This window comes from Physeter macrocephalus, chromosome 2, assembly GCF_002837175.3.
Source record: "Physeter macrocephalus isolate SW-GA chromosome 2, ASM283717v5, whole genome shotgun sequence".
NCBI lineage: Eukaryota > Metazoa > Chordata > Mammalia > Artiodactyla > Physeteridae > Physeter > Physeter macrocephalus.
This window is the reverse complement of record NC_041215.1, coordinates 129,609,677-129,632,834: the sequence shown is the minus strand read 5'-3', so window position 1 is coordinate 129,632,834 and position 23,158 is coordinate 129,609,677. Positions and strand designations below refer to the sequence as shown.

General features: G+C 44.0%; 1 protein-coding gene across 1 annotated transcript in view; it reads left to right on the top strand.

Annotated features, from left to right (window-relative positions):
* Window positions 1–23,158, top strand: part of DNER (delta/notch like EGF repeat containing) — a 358,880-nt gene that overhangs the window by 182,588 nt on the left and 153,134 nt on the right. Inside the window, exon 5 of the mRNA XM_024124691.1 lies at window positions 4,239–4,384. Within this exon, the coding sequence (XP_023980459.1) occupies window positions 4,239–4,384 (146 nt within the window). The remainder of the gene's footprint in view (window positions 1–4,238; window positions 4,385–23,158) is intronic.

Sequence of the window (23,158 nt, the reverse complement as noted above, 5' to 3'; positions counted from 1 at the left end):
GCTTTCAGTAATTTTTCTTTGTCTTTAATTTTTGCCAATTTGATTACTATGTGTCTCATCGTGTTTCTGCTTGGGTTTATCCTATATGGGACTCGCTGCACTTCCTGGACTTGGGTGGCTATTTCCTTTCCCTTCTTAGGGAGGTTTTCGACTATAATCTCTTCATATATTTTCTCGGGTCCTTTCTCTCTCTCTCTTCTCCTTCTGCGACCCCTATAACGTGAATGTTGTTGCGTTTAATGTTGTCCCAGAGGTCTCTTAGGCTGTCTTCATTTCTTTTCATTCTTTTTTCTTTATTCTGTTCCATCGCAGTGAATTCCACCATTCTGTCTTCCAGGTCACTTATCCGTTCTTCTGCCTCAGTTATTCTGCTATTGATTCCTTCTAGTGTAGTTTTCATTTCGGTTATTGTATTGTTCATCTCTGTTTGTTTGTTCTTTAATTCTTCTAGGTGTTTGTTAAACATTTCTTGCATTTTCTTGGTCTTTGCCTCCATTCTTTTTCTGAGGTCCTGGATCATCTTCATTATCATTATTCTGAATTATTTTTCTGGGAGGTTGCCTATCTCCACTTCATTTAGTTGTTTTTCTGGGGTTTTATCTTGTTCCTTCATCTGGTACATAACCCTCTGCCTTTTCACCTTGTCTATCTTTCTGTAATGTGGTTTTTGTTCCACAGACTGCAGGATTCTAGTTCTTCTTGCTTCTGCTGTCTGCCCTCTGGTGGATGAGGCTATCTAAGAGGCTTGTGCAAGTTTCTTGATGGGAGGGACTGGTGGTGGGTAGAGCTGACTGTTGCTCTGGTGGGCAGAGCTCAGTAACACTTTAATCCACTTGACTGCTGATGGGTGGGGCAGGATTCCCTCCCTATTGGTTGTTTGGCCTGAGTTGACCCTACACTGGAGCCTACCTGGGCTCCTTGGTGGGGCTAATGGCAGCCTCTGGGAGGGCTCACACCAAGGAGTACTTCCCAGAACTTCTGGTGCCAGTGTCCCTGTCCCCACAGTGAGCCACAGCCACCCCCCGCCTCTGCAGGAGACCCTCCAACACTAGCAGGTAGGTCTGGTTCAGTCTCCCCTGGGGTCACTGCTCCTTCCCCTGGGTCCCGATGCGCACACTACTTTGTGTGTGCCCTCCAGGAGTGGAGTCTCTGTTTCCCCCGGTCCTGTCGAAGTCCTGCAATCAAATCCCACTAGCCTTCAAAGTCTGATTCTCTAGGAATTCCTCCTCCAGTTTCCGGACCCCCAGGTTGGGAAGCCTTCAAAGTCTGATTCTCTAGGATGCGCACACTACTTTGTGTGTGCCCTCCAGGAGTGGAGTCTCTGTTTCCCCCGGTCCTGTCGAAGTCCTGCAATCAAATCCCGCTAGCCTTCGAAGTCTGATTCTCTAGGAATTCCTCCTCCTGTTGCCAGACCCCCAGGTTGGGAAGCCTGACGTGGGGCTCAGAACCTTCACTCCAGTGGGTGGACTTCTGTGGTATAAGTGCTCTCCAGTCTGTGAGTCACCCACCCAGCCGTTGTGGGATTTGATTTTACTGTGATTGCACCCCTCCTACTGTCTCATTGTGGCTTCTCCTTTGTCTTTGGATGTGGGGTATCTTTTTTGATGGGTTCCAGTGTCTTCCTGTCGATGATTGTCCAGCAGCTAGTTGTGATTCTGGTGTTCTCACAAGAGGGAGTGAGAGCACGTCCTTCTACTCCGCCATCTTGGTTCAGGGCCACCTCAATTGAATTTCTACTGGCTCAGTAAATTTAACAGTTGAAAAGAATTTTTTAAATAACCTTTGGAGAGAGGCCTCTTCTAGAGAGTTATAGAGCATTCTGTGATCTAAATGCTTAGTAAGAAGAAAGGTGGTATAGATTTTTCAGATAATTTAATGTGAAGCTAGAGAGCAGAGCAAAGAGATGAAAAATACCTTGATAATTACTACCTGATTTTACCTCCACTATTTTATGTGTAAAAATGTCCTTTAAAATAAGAATTCTGGTAGCACTCTTACATTGTACCAGGCTCTATTTCTCTATCAAAGTTGATACGCAATTTTTTTAGTAAACTTGAATTTATGTATTCTAATGATGGCTGTTCTTCCAAGTGGACTTGTTGGATGATAGCACATTCTGGAAACTCCTCTTTGGGACTTGTCTTTACTGCTCTGGTCCTATGTGTACCTGTATCCTGACTTCCTACTTGCCACTTCTCTGAGACTTGTCCCTTGCCCTCAAGGAAGTTTCAGTAAAAGTGTTTTGACAAGTAACCATCCAAGACATAAAATAATCAGGGACCTGTACGTAACAGTATGTACCTGAGTGCAGTTGGACATGGTCGAGCTGGGAGGGGGCTGGGGTATTGGGGAAAGGCTTGTGAATAGGATGAGAACTGAGCTATGATCACTGGAGAAGGAGGTGTATTCCAGGCAAAGAGGCACCATGGGAACGTTTACAGAGTTGGAATGAGCAGGGCGTTTGCAGGCGCTGGGAGGAGGTTTGAGGTGTCTGTGTGATGTGGGACCGTGACCAAGAAGTAGAAATCTCTACAGAGGAGGTGTGTTTGCCTAATCCATCCTTTTCATTCTGTCCCAAAGCCAATTTACCATAAAGTTTTCAATAGGAAATCTTAGGAGGAAAGCAACTAGTTCTCTGTGGATGTAAAATACTACTCCGTGTCAGACCAGCAGTGCCTGTCTTTACCGAGACACTAAGACATATTTGGCTCCTAATTCCTAACTTGAAGTTGAGGTGTGTCTCCACTCCACTCTGACTTGCACAAATTTCCCAACATAACCTTGATGCTTGTGAACAGGATTAAATCCTCTGCTTCTGTTCTGAACCCATCTTCTGCCTGTTAAAGACATCCCTTGCAGTAATGTAGTGCTTTGCCCTTTGCAGGTTTGTTGTCCCTGGGTGCTCCTTAGGTCCAAGGAGCAGGGTGATCACGTTCCCCATTGCCCAGACAGCCTCACTTTCTGCTTGTGTCCAGCTGTCATCATAAAAAGCATTCTTTGGGCTTCCCTGGTGGCGCGGTGGTTGCGCGTCCGCCTGCCGATGCAGGGGAGCCGGGTTCGCGCCCCGGTCTGGGAGGATCCCACGTGCCGCGGAGCGGCTGGGCCCGTGAGCCGTGGCCGCTGGGCCTGCGCGTCCGGAGCCTGTGCTCCGCAACGGGAGAGGCCACAGCAGAGGGAGGCCCGCATACCACAAAAAAAAAAAAAAAAAAAAGCATTCTTTTTTGATGTGAAAAGAGTCCCAGAAAAAAAGAAAATTGGGGCTTAGAGAGGCATGGCTGTCTAGAATCATTTCCACCCCCTTGTCTTAAGCACCTTTTCTGGGTAATGCAGGAGTCTTTCTCCTGGGTGATGCAGGTGTTAATTATAAGTTGTTCATTTTGAAGTTAGAAATCATTCCTAAATAAATGAATATTCTTATTAGAAAAAGGTACACTCTCTTATTGAAATAATTACAGCATTGATGCACAATGCTTACAGTATTATTTCCTCATGCCAGTTGGAGACTATTATTTATTCCATATTTATTGCTACCAACTATGTACAAATAGCTGCACTTGACATAAAGATCATTCAGTGATAAACACGACACATTAATGCTTTTGTGATCAGTATTCAACTATGATTGGTCCTGTTTTATTAGATGGTTAAAACCACATAACTGAAATTGATACAGCACAGTCAGATTGGTGATCAAGTAGATATTTATGAAAAAACCCACCATAGAATGTGACCCATGTTGCCTGCCCACCGTTGAGGGCACTGAGCTGCTCGGGCAGACCCATAGCAGGGCGGGTCGGGGAGATTTAGTGCTTTTGCGACTCTTCCGAGCAGCCAGAAAGACAGAGAGTCGGGAGTGCAAGCACGTGGCTCGCCGGGGAAAAGACGGGTTCACAAGCAGAGAGAATTCTAAGGTGCTAGTGCGGGGATGGAACTCAGAGGCAGAGCGGCCCACGGAGGAGGGCAGGAGCAGGAGCAAAGCAGAGCAACTAAGGCGAGGACAGAGTGCCGGGCGCTCCTTTTCCTTGGCGACCGGCATTCCTCATGATGCTTGGGAAGAGTGGCCTACCTTAAAGGCCCGAGGTCCGGATGGCCACTAGCCGTGTGCTTTTATTCCTTGGCTTAACTTACTGCATTTTTGTTTTGTTTACCGTACTTGAATGTTGTGTAAACTGTGGTCATAGTCTTGTCAGAAGAATGTTGCTTGGCTTTACGTTTACTATTGTCCCATTTTCTTTTAGGTTTTGTGAATGATTCTGTTACTAAATCTATCGTGGCTTTGCGCTTGACTCTGGTGGTGAAGGCCAGCACCTGCGTGCCAGGGGAGAGGCGCGCAAACGACTTGGAGTGCTCGGGAAGAGGAAGATGCACCACGAAGCCATCAGAGGTGAGGGGACACCTGGGAGCTTTAAAAATACATATTTACATAAGGCTATATTTACATATAAACACACACACATATACATATACACACACACACATATATACGCACACATACACGTATATATACACACACATATACACACACATATACATACACGCATATACACACATACACACCTATACACACACACATATACACACACCTACACACACATATACACACACATATACATACACACATATACACACACACATATACACACACACATATACACACACCTACACACACACGTATACACACACACATACACATATACGTGTGTGTGTGTGTATATATATACACACACACACACACACACACACATACATGTATATGAAGGAGGAAGGAGGAGAGAGCAGTGCATTTGCTGAAAGTCTCCCCAAATTTCTGGTTTTAATCATTTGTTTGCAACATGTAGATATATAATTTTTAAACAAAGTACTAAAAAATTTGTGCAGTGCGGAACCTCCTTACTTTGGTATCAAGTAAGGATTTTGTGAAAAGTATCATCATATCTGGTAGCAGAATCGAGAAGTGGAAGAAAGAAAAGCTAAGACAGCGTCATCTCCTTCCCAGTTGTGACCTAATTCCCTCCTTAGACTTTGCACGTCTCCAGGGCCGACCACAGAATTACAGAAGTAAGGGAAAAAGTAAGAGGAGGAACGGGGAGGAGGTAGGGGCTAGAAGGCTGACTCACTCTGTTTGGCCTTCGTGGACCAGCGCCATCAACTCTGGAAGACCTGAGCCCCGTCCCCTCTTCTTTTTAGCAGCTGAGGTCACGTGGGCAGGGGGCGGGGGCTGAGGACCCGTCCCGAGCGACGGGGACCAGGAGTCAGACCAGGAAAGGACCAGCCATCCCGGAAGCCAATCTCCATCAGTGTAGGGTTCCCTTAGAACAATTTTGGCAGGTGGAGTCCAGGCTCCACCTGATCAGGGTGAGACAGGGAGACTCTGCACCTTACCAGGGGCCCTGTTCCATTAGCGGATGCCCATCCGTCTCACCACTTGCTACGTCCAACTCCTGCATCTTTTTCTCCATTCCCCTCTCCCGAGTTCTACACATATTTATATCGAGGTTCGTGCTACGTGAAAGTGGGTTCCCCAAATCCCCAAAGAGCATGGTTTATTTTAGACCAGTTTGAAGGGTAACACAGGTAAATTTTCTTTGGTGACACCTCCTTGTGGTAATGTCAGCACGTGCAGTAACAGTGGTGTGAACTTAGACAAGTGAGAGGTCTGGGGCTAATGGACAAAAGGGCTGTTGAAGACGCTTTCAAGTACTGCTCATGTTGTCTTGGGAAACCTGTGTCTTAGGTGTAATATTGCAGGGGCTTAAATATACCATTTTCTCGTAAGATGTCCCCTGTAGGGGGCAGAATGTGGTTAGGAACCCAAGAAAGTAGCAGGGATAATAATTTCTGATAAATCTTTGAAAAGGGGCACGAGGGTAAACCAAAGCCACAACCAAATCCCTGGGGGAAGGGAGAGTGACTGGCGTGGAGCCGATTTCTTTCACAAGCCGAGCCTGCCCTGTAGATCCCGTTGTCTTCTGTCTCGGCCAACTTGGACTTGCCTCTTTTCTGTCCTGAGGGGAAGCTTTGTTTATCAACTCATTCTATGCAAAAATAAACAAAGTAAAGGATATTGAGTGTTCTTCTGTGACCGTCAAGGCTAGGGAGGGGTACAAAAACGTGTAAGCAGTGGGGAACTTATCTGATTAGGAGATTCAAGCTATGTCAGATGGAAGGAGTGGTGGGGCGCTTATCTGATAAGGAGGTTCTAGAAGAGGTGAACGTGAGAGGCTGAGGAATGCCAGCTGCTCGAGGTGGAAGAGGTCAGACCCTCCACGTGAGGCTGCAAAGCGGAGGCACACGGGTCTTGCCCAAATTCATTCTTAATATTCCCAGTGACCAATTCTGCGGCCCGATTAGCCCTTGAGTAGATCATATTGGTGAAAGAGAAATGTCTTCAACGAAGAACCGAGGGCTGCCTTTAGAATCTTGGGCTGACACAGTGGTTGAGACTTGTGTGCTTTCTCTTCTAATGGATGACCCTTCCGGGGAAACTTTTCATCCGAAAAGCGGTCACCCTGTTATCTTAACGCATGCGTGTTGGTGGCGTGCAGCCTGCCCGGGGGTCTCATCTGCGTGAAAGCTCTAGCTAAGAGGCTCTGCCTGGTGGCTTAGAATGGACTCATTGCAAAGGCAGTAGCAGTATTAAGCACCTGGCATGTAACTTGGCAAACATTGCCAGAGTGCTGTGTTTTTTGTTTTTTTGTGAGAAAATGACTCAAAAGCCTTGGAATCCGTGCTAATGTCAGCACAGCTCCTTTATGGGTACCAGCTCCTGAGTGCCCCTTCCTGAGATAACCCCTCTGCCCCCTGCCCCTACCTCCCAGTTCCGCACCAGGTGCTTCTAAAGTGTAGAACTCTGCTGTTGTTGATTCTGTCAAAGCCTGCATTTGCCTTCAGTGAATTTAAGGAAACTGTGGCCAGTCATCCTGTCTGAGGCATGATAATTACCCCTGGTGACTCTAAGAAAATGATCAGGCTGGAATTACCATGTCCATTTACAGACCTACCACATTGTTATCTTGATGAGAAACATCTGGAGGCCAGTCTTTACTGTTCCCCAAAAGACGGTGGGGGGTTGGAGAGCCATGGCTGCAGTGGGAATGGAAAGGCGGGGCATCTTTTCTGTGTCCACTCGAGTCCCGTGGTTTTCTGTGATTGTTGTTTGGCTGTTGTAGCAGCTTATGCTGTTGCTAGCAGTAAAAGACTGTTGTTCTCAAGTTTCTTTCTTTTTACTGTTTCTCAAAATTAGGAGTTACGTAGTCCAGCCTTCCACCTAATGCAAGAATCTACTCTGTCGTACAAAAGGAAAAGAACTGTATTTGGTGGTTTAATTGTATTGTTTCTCGTCATTTTTATATCTTTTTGTTAGATCATTCATCAAGATAAAAGCAATTCTGTTACTTCCACACTACTCTCATTTTGTAATGGGACTCATTTCTCTTTCGTTAGATGTGCTTTGGCTGGAGGATATTTCACAATTCTGAGCGATGGGTGGTTTGTGGTAAAGCTTTTGCTTGCTGTTCTTAGATATCCCACCAACCTGGGAAGGTCTTTTTAAATGTTTACTATAACACTGTAGTATTTGAAAACTGCTTTTGTTACAAGGGTTGATTCTAATCTTCTCTTTATGAAAAGAATTTGACTGTTGACCACTACTTCTTCTTGAACTTTGTCACCAAGGTTGGCTGCTGCCTATTTGATGATTCCTTAATTACCTTATAGGTGACTGTCAGGGCTCTTTGCTGGTGTGGGCCTTCAGCCTTCTTTAGATCCATTTGGGTTCCATGACCCTGTCTCTCAAGAGCAAGAGATGTGTATTAATCAGGGTTCTCCAGAGAACTAGAACCAATAGGATATCTCTCTCTCTCTCTCTCTCTCTCTCTGTATGTATATATATGATATCTATGTATATATATATAGATTTAAAATTTATGTATGTAATTTTAATATTTATTATATATGTGTACATGCACACACGCACACACACACACACACACACACACACACACACATATAGAAATCAATCAATTAAGGAGATTTATTTTGAGGAATTGGTTCATTGTGGCTCCACCATTATGGAGTCTTGGGGAATCCAAAATCTGATGAGGGAGGCTGCTGGGCTGGAGACTCAGGAAAGAGTTGCAGTTCTAGTACAGAGACAGTCTGCTGATGAACCAGGAAGAGCTGATGTTGCAGGTGAAGTCTGAAGGCAGAATTCCTCTTGCTGGGGGAGGTCAGCCTTTTGTTCCATTCAGACCTCAACTGATTGGACGAGGCCCACCCTCACTGTGGAGGGCAATCTGCTTTACTCTAAATCCACTGGTTTAAATGTAAATCTCATCCAAACATACCCTCACAGAAACATCCAGAATAACGTTTGATCAATTATTTAGACACCATGGCCCAGCCAAGTTGACACATAAAATTAACCATCACAAGATTCTCTCCACTTTTTTTCTCTGATTCATTATTGCTCCCTTTCTACCCAATTGCATCTTTTGCCCAGCAAAGTTAAAGGATTGGTTTTAAATTTTACTTTGCCTAAGATTTACCTGAGGCCCTTGACAAAAGTCATATTCCAGGCCCACCACTCAGATCATGATGCCTTTCGTTGGGCAGCCAGGCAATTCTGATGCAAAAGTTGACTGTGGATCATAATTCTGGAAATAGAGGTCTCAAGAGCCATGCTTACCATCTTCCTGTTCTTGCTGATTCCCTAAAGCAAATATGCACCATATTTTTATTCCAAGATTTCATTATTAATAATTTCAAGGTCACACGAAGTCAGTAAAAAAGATAAATGCTGTTAAGTGATATAATGGTTCAATCCCTATCGCAAAGCTTTCCTATTCATTGGCCCTGGTCTATATTGATAGGTGAATGGGGTCAGGCCTCCATTCTTAGAAGATTCCTTAGAAACCTCTCTAGTGCTTGCCTTCTGAATCCATCATCCTTAGGCTGTTTAGATGGGAAACTAGAGCTGACTACTCAGACTTTGTTTTGAGAAAGAATTGAGCTGGCATCATGGCAAGGAGCCATTCTTAATCCCTTCTAGAGCTGGTGGCTTAGTTCTGTCTTGAGGTGTGGGCCCCTGCGTGAGCAGAGCACTGGAATGTTGGCTTCTGAAGATTCCTGACCTTCTGTGACCTCCCTCCCTACTCTTGGAAGGCAAAGGCTCAAGCCCTAGGAAGTCCTAGTCTTTCTACAGATGAGTGTTTCCGGTTAGGTTGGGTTTAGAAATGAGTCATTGGCCTGAACCGGTTGCTTTATCTATTGCTTGAGAACACCTGCTGTCCTTGCTCTACACCCCATGTGGTCTAGGTAGGAGACACTATCCTTCCAGGAGCCTGTCTGTCTCCTGTCAGCATGCCTCTCCATCTTTTCCCCTTTTTCAAAAGCTTTTGCCTCTTTGGTAGGGCTCCCAGTAAATTCCCATTTCTGAGGCTTGTTTATTTCAGCTCTGACTCACAGAACAGAGCGACGAGCCAGCCGTGAGTTGGGCGCCTGGTCACCCAGCTTCCAGCCTCAGCCCCTCTCTCAACCCCTGCACATCCCGCCCTCCCCGCCCCGATTCCTCTCTCACATCTCCCTGGTTTTGCTCATGCTGTTTCCTCCATCTGGAATGCTCAGCTGCACTCTGCCCCCTGCCCTCCCACCTGCCCAAATATATTTCAGGCTCAGCTCAAAATCTTTTTGCTTCTGGAAGCTGTCCTTCATCCGCCAGTGCACACTCCCTCCTCTCAAGCCCCGTACATTTTGTTTTTCTGATGAGACACATGACATTTGGTTTATGCTTCTATTACATACGTGCATTATTATTTGTGTTCACTTTAGGGCACATGCCACTTCACGGGCGGAGTCACTGCTTGTCATGTGCCTGGCACTGCCCTAGGCTCTGGGGGATGCACGTTTGTTCCTATAAGACGCGCCCTTTGGGAAGGAGCTGGGAGGTTCGGGAGCTGGGAGCTGGACACTAAACCGTGGATTAGAGCAGTGGGAATGTTTGCTTTGGGAGAGTCTTGTAGGCGTGTTCCGGGGGCCCAGAGGAACATCCAGCTCAGATGTGGGATCCTTGGGCGTTTCCCAGGGGCGTCTCAGATGGTGAGTTCCTTGACATCAGGAGTCACATCCGGTCCCCTTGGTATCCATTCTAACAACTAGCAAGGTGCTTTCTGCATGGGAGATACTCAAAAACTGCTTATGAACTAAATGAACAGAATAAATAAAAGAACAAAGATGTGATGGGAAACCAGTCCTCTAGGTTTTCAGTTAGATACGTAATTTGGGTTAAATGTTTGGTAAATATGGGAACATGAAAAGGACATGGTGTATTTGTTTTATAAACTCATGAATCAGATTATATTTTCTGATCTAAGGCCTTCTCACAGACTGTGTGATCAGAATGTTGCTGGAACCCCTTAGGCGCATTTTAAGCAGTATTGCCAATCCTTTCCCTATCATTTAAAAAAGAAATAGGTCAGAATAATGTGAACAAATGGGATCTTTGATGCCATTCTTTTCTTGGTTTGAAACCATTGGCGAACTCCTCTTTAGGTTAGGAAGTAGCAACGTGCCGGGGGGGCAGAAATAGATGTCATGTTCTTTCGTCCATCACTTCTCTGAGAGCTAATTCTTCCACCGTCATCAGTGTGAATAAAAAGGCCCTCATGAGACCTTGAGAAGGGCCTGAGACCTGGTAGGGTTGTGAGAAAGCCCATCAAAGCATCAAAGGAAAGGCATTCACTGTATCCTTTTGAGCATTAAAATAGCAGCTGACGATCAGAGTGTGGAGTTGCTTTTAAAAGTTCTGTTCGGTTTATAGTGGGGTTAGGTCCCCCGGGGTTCTCCTAACACTGGAGAGGAATTTCTCCTTTAAGTAGGGAACAAAACACAGCAAGAGAGGGTCAGAGTAGCACACACTAGTGGATGGGAAAATACTTGATGAGCCAGTGGTTAGTGACATGACAGAAAAAAAGACTAATTTATTCTTCTAAGGGAAGGGGGACCCTTCTCTTGACTGAACAAATAGCTTATTGACAACGCTCATTAAAAGCTTCTGAGCCAGAGTATATATGCTTAATGCCAAAATGAAGGTGTCTTGAGATACATTTATTTGCTAATAAAAGATGGGTGATTTCTCCCACAGATGATACTTGCAGAAACCACTTTGTGGGCCTTTGAGAGAGAAAGTACTTTTATGGGTAACAAAAATAGAATAATAAATATTAGAAACAGAGGTCATAAAAGTAAGTTCACTAGAGGCAGGACAGGAATAAAGACACAGACGTAGAGAATGGACTTGAGGACAGGAGGGGGAAGGGCAAGCTGGGACGAAGTGAGAGAGTGGCATCGACATATACACACTACCAAATGTAAAATGGATAGCTAGTGGGAAGCAGCCGCATAGCACAGGGAGATCAGCTCGGTGCTTTGTGACCACCTAGAGGGGTGGGATAGGGAGGGTGGGAGGGAGATGCAAGAGGGAAGAGATATGGGAACATATGTATATGTGTAGCTGATTCATTCACTTTGTTATAAAGCAGAAACTAACACATCATTGTAAAGCAATTATACTCCAATAAAGGTGTTTAAAAAAATAAATAAAAAGAAAAATTATCTAAAACTTGGAAATAGGCAAAGAGAAAAAAGAAAAAAAAAATGTAAGTTCAGCCCAGTTGTTGCTGTTTCAGTGGTCAAGGATCAGCTCGTCTAGAATTTCATGGACTTGTGTCTAAATTATAATTCTTGGTGCTAATGTAATTAAAGAGCCATTGCTGGCTTTTATGTTACAGACAGAAGGATGATCATATCTTTGCCTGCCACAAAAGTATGACAACATTTTGAGTCATTTATTATAAATTATTTTTCAAAATTGTGAATTGTGTCCCAAAAGATCGATGTTTTGTCCAGTTTCTATTTGGTATCAGCATTTCCCAGAAGGTTGAAATGCTAACAGACAGTTGTAGAGGCATTATTGGCCGGTAGCATTCCAAATAAGTTAGGGTGAGGATTATATCACTGGTGACGTTTCTAGGGTCATAACATTTAGAGTGGAGGGTGATTTTAGAGACCTCTTCACCTATTTTGTTTTAAACACCGGGAAACCGAGGTCTAAGGGAGATTTAAGCTATGTGCCCCAAGCCCAAGAGCTAATTCATAGCAGAGGCAGGAGGAGAATGAAGGGAGATTTCTGAACTTTTGCTCCAGGGCTCCCCCTGCTGGGCAGTGTGGCCTCTAGCAGGACCTTCAGCATTTCAGCGTGAGTCTTAGTGCCTCTTTAGCATCTTCACGTAAAGTTTTACTGTTCACCGCAGGGAAGAATCAGGCATCATCAGGTTGAGATGAGTTGACCTCATGACCTGCTGGTTCAGCACTTCTCCAAGTTTAATGTGCACGTGTGGGAATCTTGTTAAAAGCCCGGATCTGGACCAGTGGGTCTGGGGTGGAGCCTGAGATAAGATGCTGCTGACCTTGTGAAATGCCATGGAAATCAACCAAGACATGAGAGGTCACTGCTCTCAAGACCTTCCAAAGAGACTTAGAAGATTCAGCAACCTGGGTCCCATGGTTTTCTTCGGCATAAAATACAATAGGGGAGTAAGCTCTCTGGGACTCTTATTCTAGAGCAAAGTTTGAGAAAATCCCGGTATGGGTGAGATGAGGAATGCAGGGAAAGAGAAAATCCCTACAGGTGTGGCAGGCAGCCTTTTACAAGTAGCCCCAAACCTGTTCTTTTGGATTACAACCCCCCACCTCCAGGTTTACAGAGGTGTAATTGACTTATAACGTTGCATTAGTTTCAGGTATACAACAAAATGATCCGATATATGTATATATTGTGAAATGATCACCACAATAAGTTTAGTTACCATCCATCACCACATAGTTACAATTTTTTTTTCTTGTGATGAGAACTTTAAAGGTCTGCTCTCTCAGAACTTTCAGACATAAAACACAGTATTGTTAACTATAGTCACCGTGCTGTACGTTACATTCCCCAGGACTTATAAAGTTCCAGTTGGAAGAGAAAAAAGTTCCAGGACTGTTTTTTGCAGGCCCTGATTTTACAATCTGTTCATGACACTCTCAGTCTTTACAAAGAGGAGAGATACTCATTCTATAACTCTGTATTGGAGACAGATAACTATTATTCTTAGATTTTAATGACTAGCTTTTAGAATACAGAAATAAGGCTCTGACTAGACTTTTATTCCAGAGAGAAGTAAACCATCTCTTTGGAACTTGGTGAGCTTGCTTTCCTTGTCTCTCCTCTCCCTGAGATGCTTATCCTTTTGTCCTAGTTTTCAGTCCATAAGTCAGTGAGCTGAGTGGAAGCCCCTGGGAATAACGCAGCTAAGTGGCTTTGCCCCTGGCGTCTGGTGGGGCTGCACATCACGCTCCTCTTTAGGGATCTGAAAACTGTCAGCCGCGCCTGCTCACAAAAAACGAGTTCATTCCACTTACCATCCTGGAGAGTCATTTATTTCTCCCCATTTCCATCCCCCATCCAATGTTCTGTGAGCACCTCTAAGTGTCAGGCATGGAGCTTCACCCCAGCAAAACAGGGCGAGGAAAACCACCAGGGTCTCTGCTCTCCTGATGTCGAAAGTCAGAAAACTGGCTTTGGAAATCACTGAACTTGACCTTCCCCTGATGCCCAAATCTCCTCTGAAACATTATCAACTTCCTCAGCCTCTAATTAACTATCTAGCCAGTGACCGTTTGAGGCAATTCGGTACTGCTTTCAGATTTTGAGGAGGAAAAAACCCTTTGAATGTTCCCCACCATGTGTTCTTAGTATGGCTTTAAAGTATAAATGGACTCATCTGTTTCCCTGAAGTCGAGGAAATTAGAGCTTCGGTTTGATTCTGGTGTTTGCCCGATTCCTTCTGCGACATCCTCTTGCGTTTCAAGAATCAGTGAGTGGGGTTGGTGAATGGCTCTGCAGTTTATCCTTCCCAGTTGTGGAGTGTTAGGTGGTTGGGAGTGAAAGTCATGTGTTACGGGTTAGTGCAGCGTAACTTTTCCCAAACCAGACAGAGACACCAGAGAGCTCTGGGTGTACGTTACTAACGTGTCTTAAGGGCACGCAGAGTTAGGGGTTTTGACATGGTATTATTTGAAATCTCCTGGCCCTCCTGGCCCAGAATAGCTCCCCACTGGCCTCCCTTGTCCTTTTTCTTTAGATCTTGGCCTATTTTTCTACCTACCGAGTTACAGACTCACTTGAGGAATTGTCCACTGGATGCAACGTTTGTAGTTTTATGTACCAAACTCACCCGGTGGTTTTCTGGCTTTTTTGGTCTCGGGACTCCTTTCCATTCTTAGAAATTACTGAGGAACCCAGAGAGCTTTTGTTTACTGGGCTGTTTCTGTTGACATTTACTGCATTAAATTAAAACTGAGCAATTAAAATATTTATTATTTCATTTAATTAATAGACCCATCACATGTTAACAAAAATAACACCTGTTTAATGAAAAGTAACTGTTTTCCAAAGCAAAAAAATTTAGTGAGAAGCGAGGCATTGTTTTTGTTTTTACAAATCTCTTTAACATCTGGCTTAAAAGAAGAAAAAAGCTGGATTTTTCCATTTGCTTTTGCATTCAGTCTATTGCAATGAGTTGTTTTGGTTGAAGTACAGGAAGAAAATTCAGTCTCACACAGATATTTAGTTGGAAAAAGGAGAAGTGTTTTAATAGCCTTTTCAGATAATTGTGGATATTTTTCTTTTTTTAAAAATAAATTTATTTTATTTATTTATTTTTTTGGCCGCATTGGGTCTTCCTTGCTGCACGCAGGCTCTCTCTAGTTGCGGCAAGCGGGGGTTACTCTTCGTTGCGGTGCGTGGGCTTCTGAGTGCGGTGGCTTCTTTTGTTGCGGAGCACGGGCTCTAGGCACGTGGGCTCAGTAGTTGTGGCGCCCAGGCTTAGTTGCTCCGCAGCCCGTGAGATCTTCCCTGACCAGGGCTCGAACCTTTGTCCCCTCCATTGGCAGGCGGATTCTTAACCACTGCGCCACCAGGGAAGCCCTGTGGATATTTTTCTTGAAAATACTTCAAAACTAGACAAGTGACAGATTCTTAGAGCTTAATTGTATGTGGGATCTGGACCATATTAATGCTCTTGCTGTCTGTTACATTAAAATCCATTGGTATGTCTTGCCGTTTGGATCTTCTAACCATGAGTGATTTTTATAACGTCACACATTGGTCATTTGGAAAATATTGGAGTTATACAGAGCTTCTGAATATGGACACATTTCATAATACAATAACAAGAAATCACATCCGTGGTTGATATCACCACTAATCTCATCAGAAAAGTCGTTAAGAATTGGTAATCTGTCAAGCTTATAATGGAAGATAAATGTTATCCAAAATTCTAGTTTTTCCTTAAACGTTCAAATTTTATCTCTGATAACAAAAACTATTGGTTGTTTTCCTTAAAGTGACAGGCTCGCTTTGTTCATTGGAGAGAAAATATCTGCCAGAGGGCCAAGTCTGAATAACAGTACTTTATCTGTTAGTCATTGTTTCAAGGATAAAAGGTTTTCCATGAAAAATGAGATAGTTAGGTCATGGCTCTGACAATCCCACGAGTGTGTTTCCCGAGGCAGCTGCTGGGCATTTGTGGGCAGCAGGCGTGCTGCACGCAGACCTTCCATTTCATGACAGGGAATGTTAAAAAAAAAAAAAAAAAGACGTGCATTCACCGTGGAGGTTTCATAAAATTTTAATTTTGATTTTCTCATCCAAGACATTCTCAGTGAGACTGGCTTTTTCCCCCCTCCCTGCAAAATGCCTAAGATGCTGAAGATTCAGAGAGCATTGCTGCAAAGACACGGCTTTGGCGTGTGGGAAGGTATCAGTGGTTTCTCACCACTGTGTTTGCATCCCAGACTCCTTTCAGAGTGTGTTGCAGGTCAGTGGTGGCAGTAGTTAGTGACATCCTTGTAGCGCCAGATGCTGAGTGACAAGTTTTAGTTGGCAACCCCCTGACAGGGTCTCGGGCCCCTTCTCCTGAGGTCTGGAAGCCACATTTTGAGAACTTCTGTCTGGTCCAAGCTTTCCTGCTAACTTCTTTCTCTGGACCTCCTTATTTGCTTTCTGCACTTTTAACTTATTTTTCTGAACACTCCAGTTTAGTTTGAGACAATTCTGTTTTTTTCTCTTTGACCTTGAAAAGCACTTTGTAACTTTCGTCCCTCCTCCGTGGAGATGGCTTCTTTGTGACAACACTGGTTCAGTTGGCTCAGAGCCAATTTGACGAGTTTTCGGTCTTTGTCTGCTCCTTGAGGCCCCTCCCCCCAATGCCCACCCTGGGCTCAGCAGCCCACTGTCCCCCAGGTCCCCAAGGCAGAGGCTCTTCTCTTCCCTCCTTTTCTCTTCTTCCTTCTCTGCCAGCAGCCGGCAAAGAGCCACATCAAAAACAAATTGAACAGTCCCTAAAATCCCGTTAAAAACATAAAGTGAAAACCGGCTAATTAAAATAACAGCAATCTTCTAAAGTGGCTGAAACCAACCTTTCCGTTAAACATTGTGGCAAGCTTTATAGATAGTAAAGGGGATCAAGGAAATGGAGCGATTGTCTTTCTGAAAATTGACCTGCTTGCCTGGAGAGGAGAGGCTGCAGAATTCACGCCTGGATCTTGCGTTTGGGAGGAGAGTGATGGTCGGGGGGTGGGGAGGCTGGATTACAGGGAGCGAGGAAGAGCTTGGAGAAGCGGGTGCCTTGCCTTTTTGATAAGCTTGGCATTGAACGGCGAGGGAGAGAGTGGGACGGTATCCTGAGTGGGAAATTGGGTCAAAAGAAGAGTTTTTGCTTATGGAGTGGTGGATGCATTGAACTGGCATAGGCTGAAGGCAAGAAACGGACAGATGTGAGAGTAGGTAGGTGGGGTGTAATTAATGGGTGAAGGTCCTGGAGGAGAAGGAATCAGGAGAGGTGTGGAGGGCTTCAGAAAAGTGAGTCAAGTGATGTCAGGTACAGGCTTGACAGAGGTTTTAAAACAAGGTTTTATTTAATTGATATGAAATTCATGTGATATAAAATTAACCATTTTAATGTGAGCAATTGAGTGGCATTTAGTACATTCACAGTGTTTTTGCAACCAGGACTTTTATCTAGTTCCAGAACATTTTTATCACCCTGAAAGGAATGCTCTTCTCATTAAGCGGTCACTCTCCATTCCTTCCCCCTCTCCCTGGCAATCTGCATTCTTCTCTCTACGGATTTACCTATTCTTGATTTCATGTAAATGGAATTATACAACATGTGACCGTTTGTGTGTGGCTTCTTTCACTGGGCATCATGTTTTCCAGTTCATCCATGTTGTAGCATGTATCAGTACTTCATTCCTTTTTATGACTGCATAATATTACATTGTATGGATATACCACAATTTATTTATCCATGTACCATTGATGGACATTTGGACCGTTTCTGGCTTTTGGCTGTTGTGATTAGTGCTGCTATGAACGTGCAGGTACACGGATTTGTTTGAGTACCTGTTTTCAGTTCTTTTGGGTGTTTATCTAAGGAGTGGAATTGTTGGGTCATATGGTAATTCTATGTTTAACTTGTGGAGGAACCACCAAACTGTTTTCCACAGTGGCCAAACCCCTTCACATTCTTTTTTTTTTTTTTTTTTTTTTTTTTTTTGCGGTACGCGGGCCTCTCACTGCTGTGGCCTCTCCCGTTGCGGAGCACAGGCCCCGGACGCGCAGGCTCAGCGGCCGTGGCTCACGGGCCCAGCCGCTCCGCGGCACGTGGGATCCTCCCAGACCGGGGCGCGAACCCGGTTCGCCTTCATCGGCAGGCGGACGCGCAACCACTGCGCCACCAGGGAAGCCCCCCCCTTCACATTCTTACCAGCGACACATGAGGGCTTAAAGTTTTCCACATACTCACCAACACTTGCTATTTTCTGGGTTTTTTAAAAAATTAATCCTTGCCATCCTAGTGTGTGTGAAGTGGTAGCTCACTGTGTTTTTGATTTGCATTTTCCTAATAACTAATGCTGTTGATAGAGTTTTTTTAAAAAATCGTATTACAGGGCTTCCCTGGTGGAGCAGTGGTTGAGAATCCGCCTGCCGATGCAGGGGACACGGGTTCGTGCCCCGGTCCGGGAAGATCCCACGTGCCGCGGAGCGGCTGGGCCCGCGAGCCATGGCCGCTGAGCCTGCGCGTCCGGAGCCTGTGCTCCGCAACGGGAGAGGCCACAACAGTGAGAGGCCCTTGTACCACAAAAAAAAAAAAAAAAAAAAAAAAAAAAAAAATCGTATTACATGCTTTACGTCTTTGAAACAAATTTTTGATTTTTCCCATCAAAGCCGAATTCTAGTCGTATCCCTTTGTGCAGGAGATTATAAGAGGCACAGTCTTGGTTACAGCAGAAGAAATAATTGCAGACATCACGTGGCCGAGTTCAGAAGCAGCGGCCCCTGGGGATTCCGGATTGTTTTGCCTCTAGATTGGAGGCAGGTGATTCTGCTTGCCTGGGCCGCCTTGAATACTGGTCTAGGCCAGGTCAGTGCTGGCATATCTGCTCAATCCCCGCTTATCATTGGCATGAAAACCATTTAGAAGCTTGGTTTATTTCTAGGGAATGTGAGATAAAGCAGATTCAGAGAAGACCATACCCTAATCTTGCCTCGACTGGAAACTGACCAGGAACCCACCATCTCCATGGGGAAGGGGTAGGACAGGCATTACCCCGACACCTGTCAGACTGTCATGAGCCATCGCATGGCTTTCTTCCCTCAGACTGCCTTTTCCTTGTACTCCAAGAACAGTCCCAGGAAACCTGGCCCAAACCTGTGTGTCTTTTACTCATCAGCAATGGGGAACTCATTCTGTGCTCAACTTCCTTTCACATAATGGGCTTTTGGAGGCTAAGATCAGCATTTAATTGAGCCCCAAGCAAGTGTCCCTTCCAAGTTCACCCTGGAGGAGAATTTCTAGATCAGTGATAATTCTGCAGTTAAACAGGCTATTTCCAAGTCAATAAAGGATGGAGAAACTGGCTTGGAAGGGAATGAGAGAGCTCTCCCTGGAATACAACAGCTGCTCTGTATGGAGAAGCAGAACAAGTCTACTGCAGTCCCCTTGGGGTCATCGCTGCGCATGCAATCGACAGTCTTCTATACCCCTGTGGTGGGTTTCCACACAGTTCTGGGCAGAAGATTTGAGCTATGTCTTAGCCTCAGACAGAGGTGACTGTGTGTTATGTTCAGGGACATTTAGGGCTCCAGTGTGGAGGGAGGGGTGCAGAGGATGCTAGTGTGATCCTCTTCCAGGAGTCAGCAGAGGCCCTGGCAAATGTGGAAAGTTCCAGAGCTGTTCGGAATTCAAAGGTCATTATTATGCAGGACATCAGAACTGTCATTTACACATCTTGTTTTCACAGGGTCACAACGTTTTGGCAGGAGACTGGGGAATACAGAGCACATGAGCAGAGGAAATACCCATAGCAGCTTTTATACCGTATTATTGATATTTTCTCAGAGTAGTCATATGCACATGTGTTTAGGTCTATAGCTGTAGAAAAACTTGAAAACATTTCCCTTTCCTCCCTTCCGTCTCTGCATTATAATTCAATAAGTGTTTTCCCAGATTCACTGGCGTGTTTTTGGTTTGTCTTTCCTATTAACCTTTTCCTTTTCTTTATATGCTTGCTTCGTTACATTTTACCTCTATTCTTTTCCTGGTTATTGTCTGGTCTCAGGTTGATTTAGTGTATGTTTCAGTGCTGGTAAGCAAAGTATATCAGGTAATCACCATCACGTGGTGTCAGTAGCAGAGAAGTGAACAAAGTCCTATAAATCAAGAAAATTAAACATTGATGCAAGAGACATTAATGGTTAGTGGAAACTAACATATGAAAGGAATGGGTTATATGTCATGAAAGCACCTGCTGAAGTGATGAAAGCACAGTCTGCTGCAGAAGTTTTGTAGGGATCTGGAATGGAAGATGCGTGGGGTTAGTTAGTACTTGGATTAGGTTAAGGAAGGGCTGCTCCACAGGCCAGGGTCACAGACTGTGCGAACTTGTACTGGAATCTGGTCACCCTTCTTTTAGCTTGAATTGCTTTCATTGATTTTTTTAAACCAAAGTTTGATCTTCTATTTTAAGGATTTCTCCACACATGGAAGATTTGGGGGATTAAAAAAAAGATAGCATATTGTGATGCCTAAGATCAGAAGCAGACCCAAATTTGACTTTTGCCTGAGGGTTATTTCAAGTTGCTAAAATAAATAATACATTCTAATTTATTTTAGCAACTTCCTTATTTAGATTAGTATAATATTATTCTTCCATTTCTGTCATAAGAACAATTCATTTTGCAACTTAATCAAAAATACTGCATTCCACTTAGCTTGGTTGAAATTCACCAGATGCTATTGAGACATCAGTTCCACTGCTGTTTCCTGGTAGAAAGGCTCTTCCACTCATCATGTCCTGTGACATGACATTTTCCTCACTGGAATATTTGGATGGGGATTTTGAGGCTCTTGGGATGACTGAATTTTAGTAAGGGTTGAAGTTTTAAAATTTTGTAGTACTTCCAAAGGTACTAGCATTTTAGTTTTGTTTAGATCATTGAGAAGCCTATGGAGCCTTATTATTATTGTCATCTAGCTGGAGAGAGAATTCAAGGCTGCACCAAATATCTGTGTGCTTAAAGAGAGTACATGGTGTCTGTACTCGGTCCAGGCGATGTCAGTGTGGGCTTCCGCATCTGTACAGACCATTCTGATGAAGTGGGAGGCTGTGTGGCCCGGTGGAGGCCAGTGGACACGGGGCAGTTCAGGAGTCAAGATCTGACTCTGGCACTTACTGAAATGGCATCACTTAATTCCCTAGAGCCTCAGTATCCCTGTCCGATATTGGGAAACATGAAATGTCCATATCACAGGGCCGTGGCACATGGGAGACCTTGGGAGTGCAGGCCTGTAGAGGTGCTGGAAAAATCCTAATGGAATTTGCAATGGGATCCTATATGTGCAAGCATTTTGTAAAGTGCTTTGCAAATAAAAGGTGCCATGGTACACAGACCATAAAAGTGACATCTGTTGCCTCCATCGAGAGCCACCTTCCTGTGGCCCTTGTTGCACTTGGCATTTCAACCCTGTTATCCGTGGACGTCTCTGCTTCCCCTCATCCTCTTTTGAACTACCCGGGAATGCTTCTGGCCTGTACAACAGATTTTAACTGACTTCAGCAGGAATCATTTGGGGCTAGACTCACGTTTAATTTCCTTCGCAGAGTTCTCATTTTAAAGGGTAATTGTTGGGAGAAAGTTGATACTTGAGTTTTTGAATCCAAGTCACCAGCATATGCTCTACATACTAGTGTTTTCTGTTTTATTTTGTCTTTGGGATCTGTGCTGTGACAAGAGAGGTGCAGTTGGCCACAGAAATGGACAATCAGCTGTTTGTTTTACTTCTTACCCATTGTTTCCAAGCGCTGCTTAGCTAAATGTAGTTTTAATTTTGCAGTTAAAAAACAAAATCGTTGGCAAATACCAATTTTAGCCAGAAATACTCATGAGTGTACAATTGTCGCCCAAGAGGAACCCTGATGAGAGGGTCTTTTAAAAAATAGCAAAACCATAGTTACCAGCCAGCAGTAGTAGTAGGAGATCCTTTTTTTTTTTTAATTATGAGGGTTTTTAACTTCTGAACTGAAATTTTTAAAAAATGCTTTAAAAAACAGAAGTATAGCTAGACATTGGTACAATTTAGTTGCCTGTTCTGTTGGACAGAATACGGTGGGCTAGGAGTGTAGACTTCGTGTAAGATTCAAGGATATCTAGGGAGGTCCCTTCATCCCAAATTTCCTTGACGCTCCAGCCTGGCGGGGATGCCCGGAATCCTGGGGTTTGAGCTTAATTCCTTGTAATAAAGGCATGATTTCCTATTTAAATGCAAATGTCCCTAAAATGGTATCACATTAAGGTATTATCTGTCATTAAAACTGGAATAACTTAGCTTAGTCAGGGGCTGATTTTAGTAGGAGAGAGAAGAGTAGGTAATTCTAGAATCCAGCTGGAGGTGTTGGGTCTGAGGGGGACCTGGGTTTGGGGAGGTGAGCTTTGTCAGATTGGTCAGCAAATCAGAGTCTTGTGTTTGGTTTTCAGTTCTTCCTAAGTTTAGAAACAGGGGAGGCTGGTGGCATTTGAGCCATACTTCTGAGACAGATGTTATGCCAAATAAACAAAACCAGTTTTATTTTAGAGGAGTCTGAGAAGCCTTGGAAGTGCTCATCCGATGCCATAAATGACCTTGAGCCCCATTCCGTAGCTAAAGCCTATTTATGCCGCTCTCAGAGAAGGCAGGAATTTGGGCTAGCTCATGGAATTTTTTTTCCTTTCCAACACAAGCATTTAAAAATTATAATTAGAGAAAATTATTTGAGATTGGCTTCTCCACTAGGGACTGTCCTGTATGACAGCACTGCTGGGTCTATCAGCCTTCATCAAGCCTGTGCACATGAACCAGGAAGTGAGATTAAGATTCTTTCCAGCACTTACACGAATCTGTGCTAGCCCAAGGATTTTCTGTGACATGGACATTTCATTACCACCCTCTGATGACGGCAGTCCCGAGGCTCTAGGGAATTAAGCATGCGATACCTTTCTTTTTCCAATAAAGAACCTAAACCTGATATCCTATTCTAAGAGTCATAAATGAATTAGAAAAGAAACTTCAAGCATCAAAATGGTTCAAATATAATATACTAACCAAGAAATTGTTGGAAGGATGATATGAGCAGTGTTAGTGTTCTTACATTAAACATTTGTATGCAGATTTTCTCTCATTCAGAATTGGAGGATTAAATTATCACCTAGAAGAGATCGCTTCATTCATGAGAATATTATAGATTAATAAAAACAGTTTGAAAGCAAGCAAGATCCACCTTGCCTGTGAACTTAGCTAATTCTTTTGCCATCCCTGAGTTAGATCGTTTGATGAGTTTCTTTTGGAAGTTGTTAGGATGATTCTTTTCTAATTATCCTGGAGAAACGCATCTATTAGATATAACCTGCCTTGTGTTCAATGTTAAAATCATGAAAGCAGCAAACATTTAGTGAGATAAGATTTAATTAAAATGAATGATAGGACCTTCCCACATCTGCTGGTGTTACTTCACTTTGAGT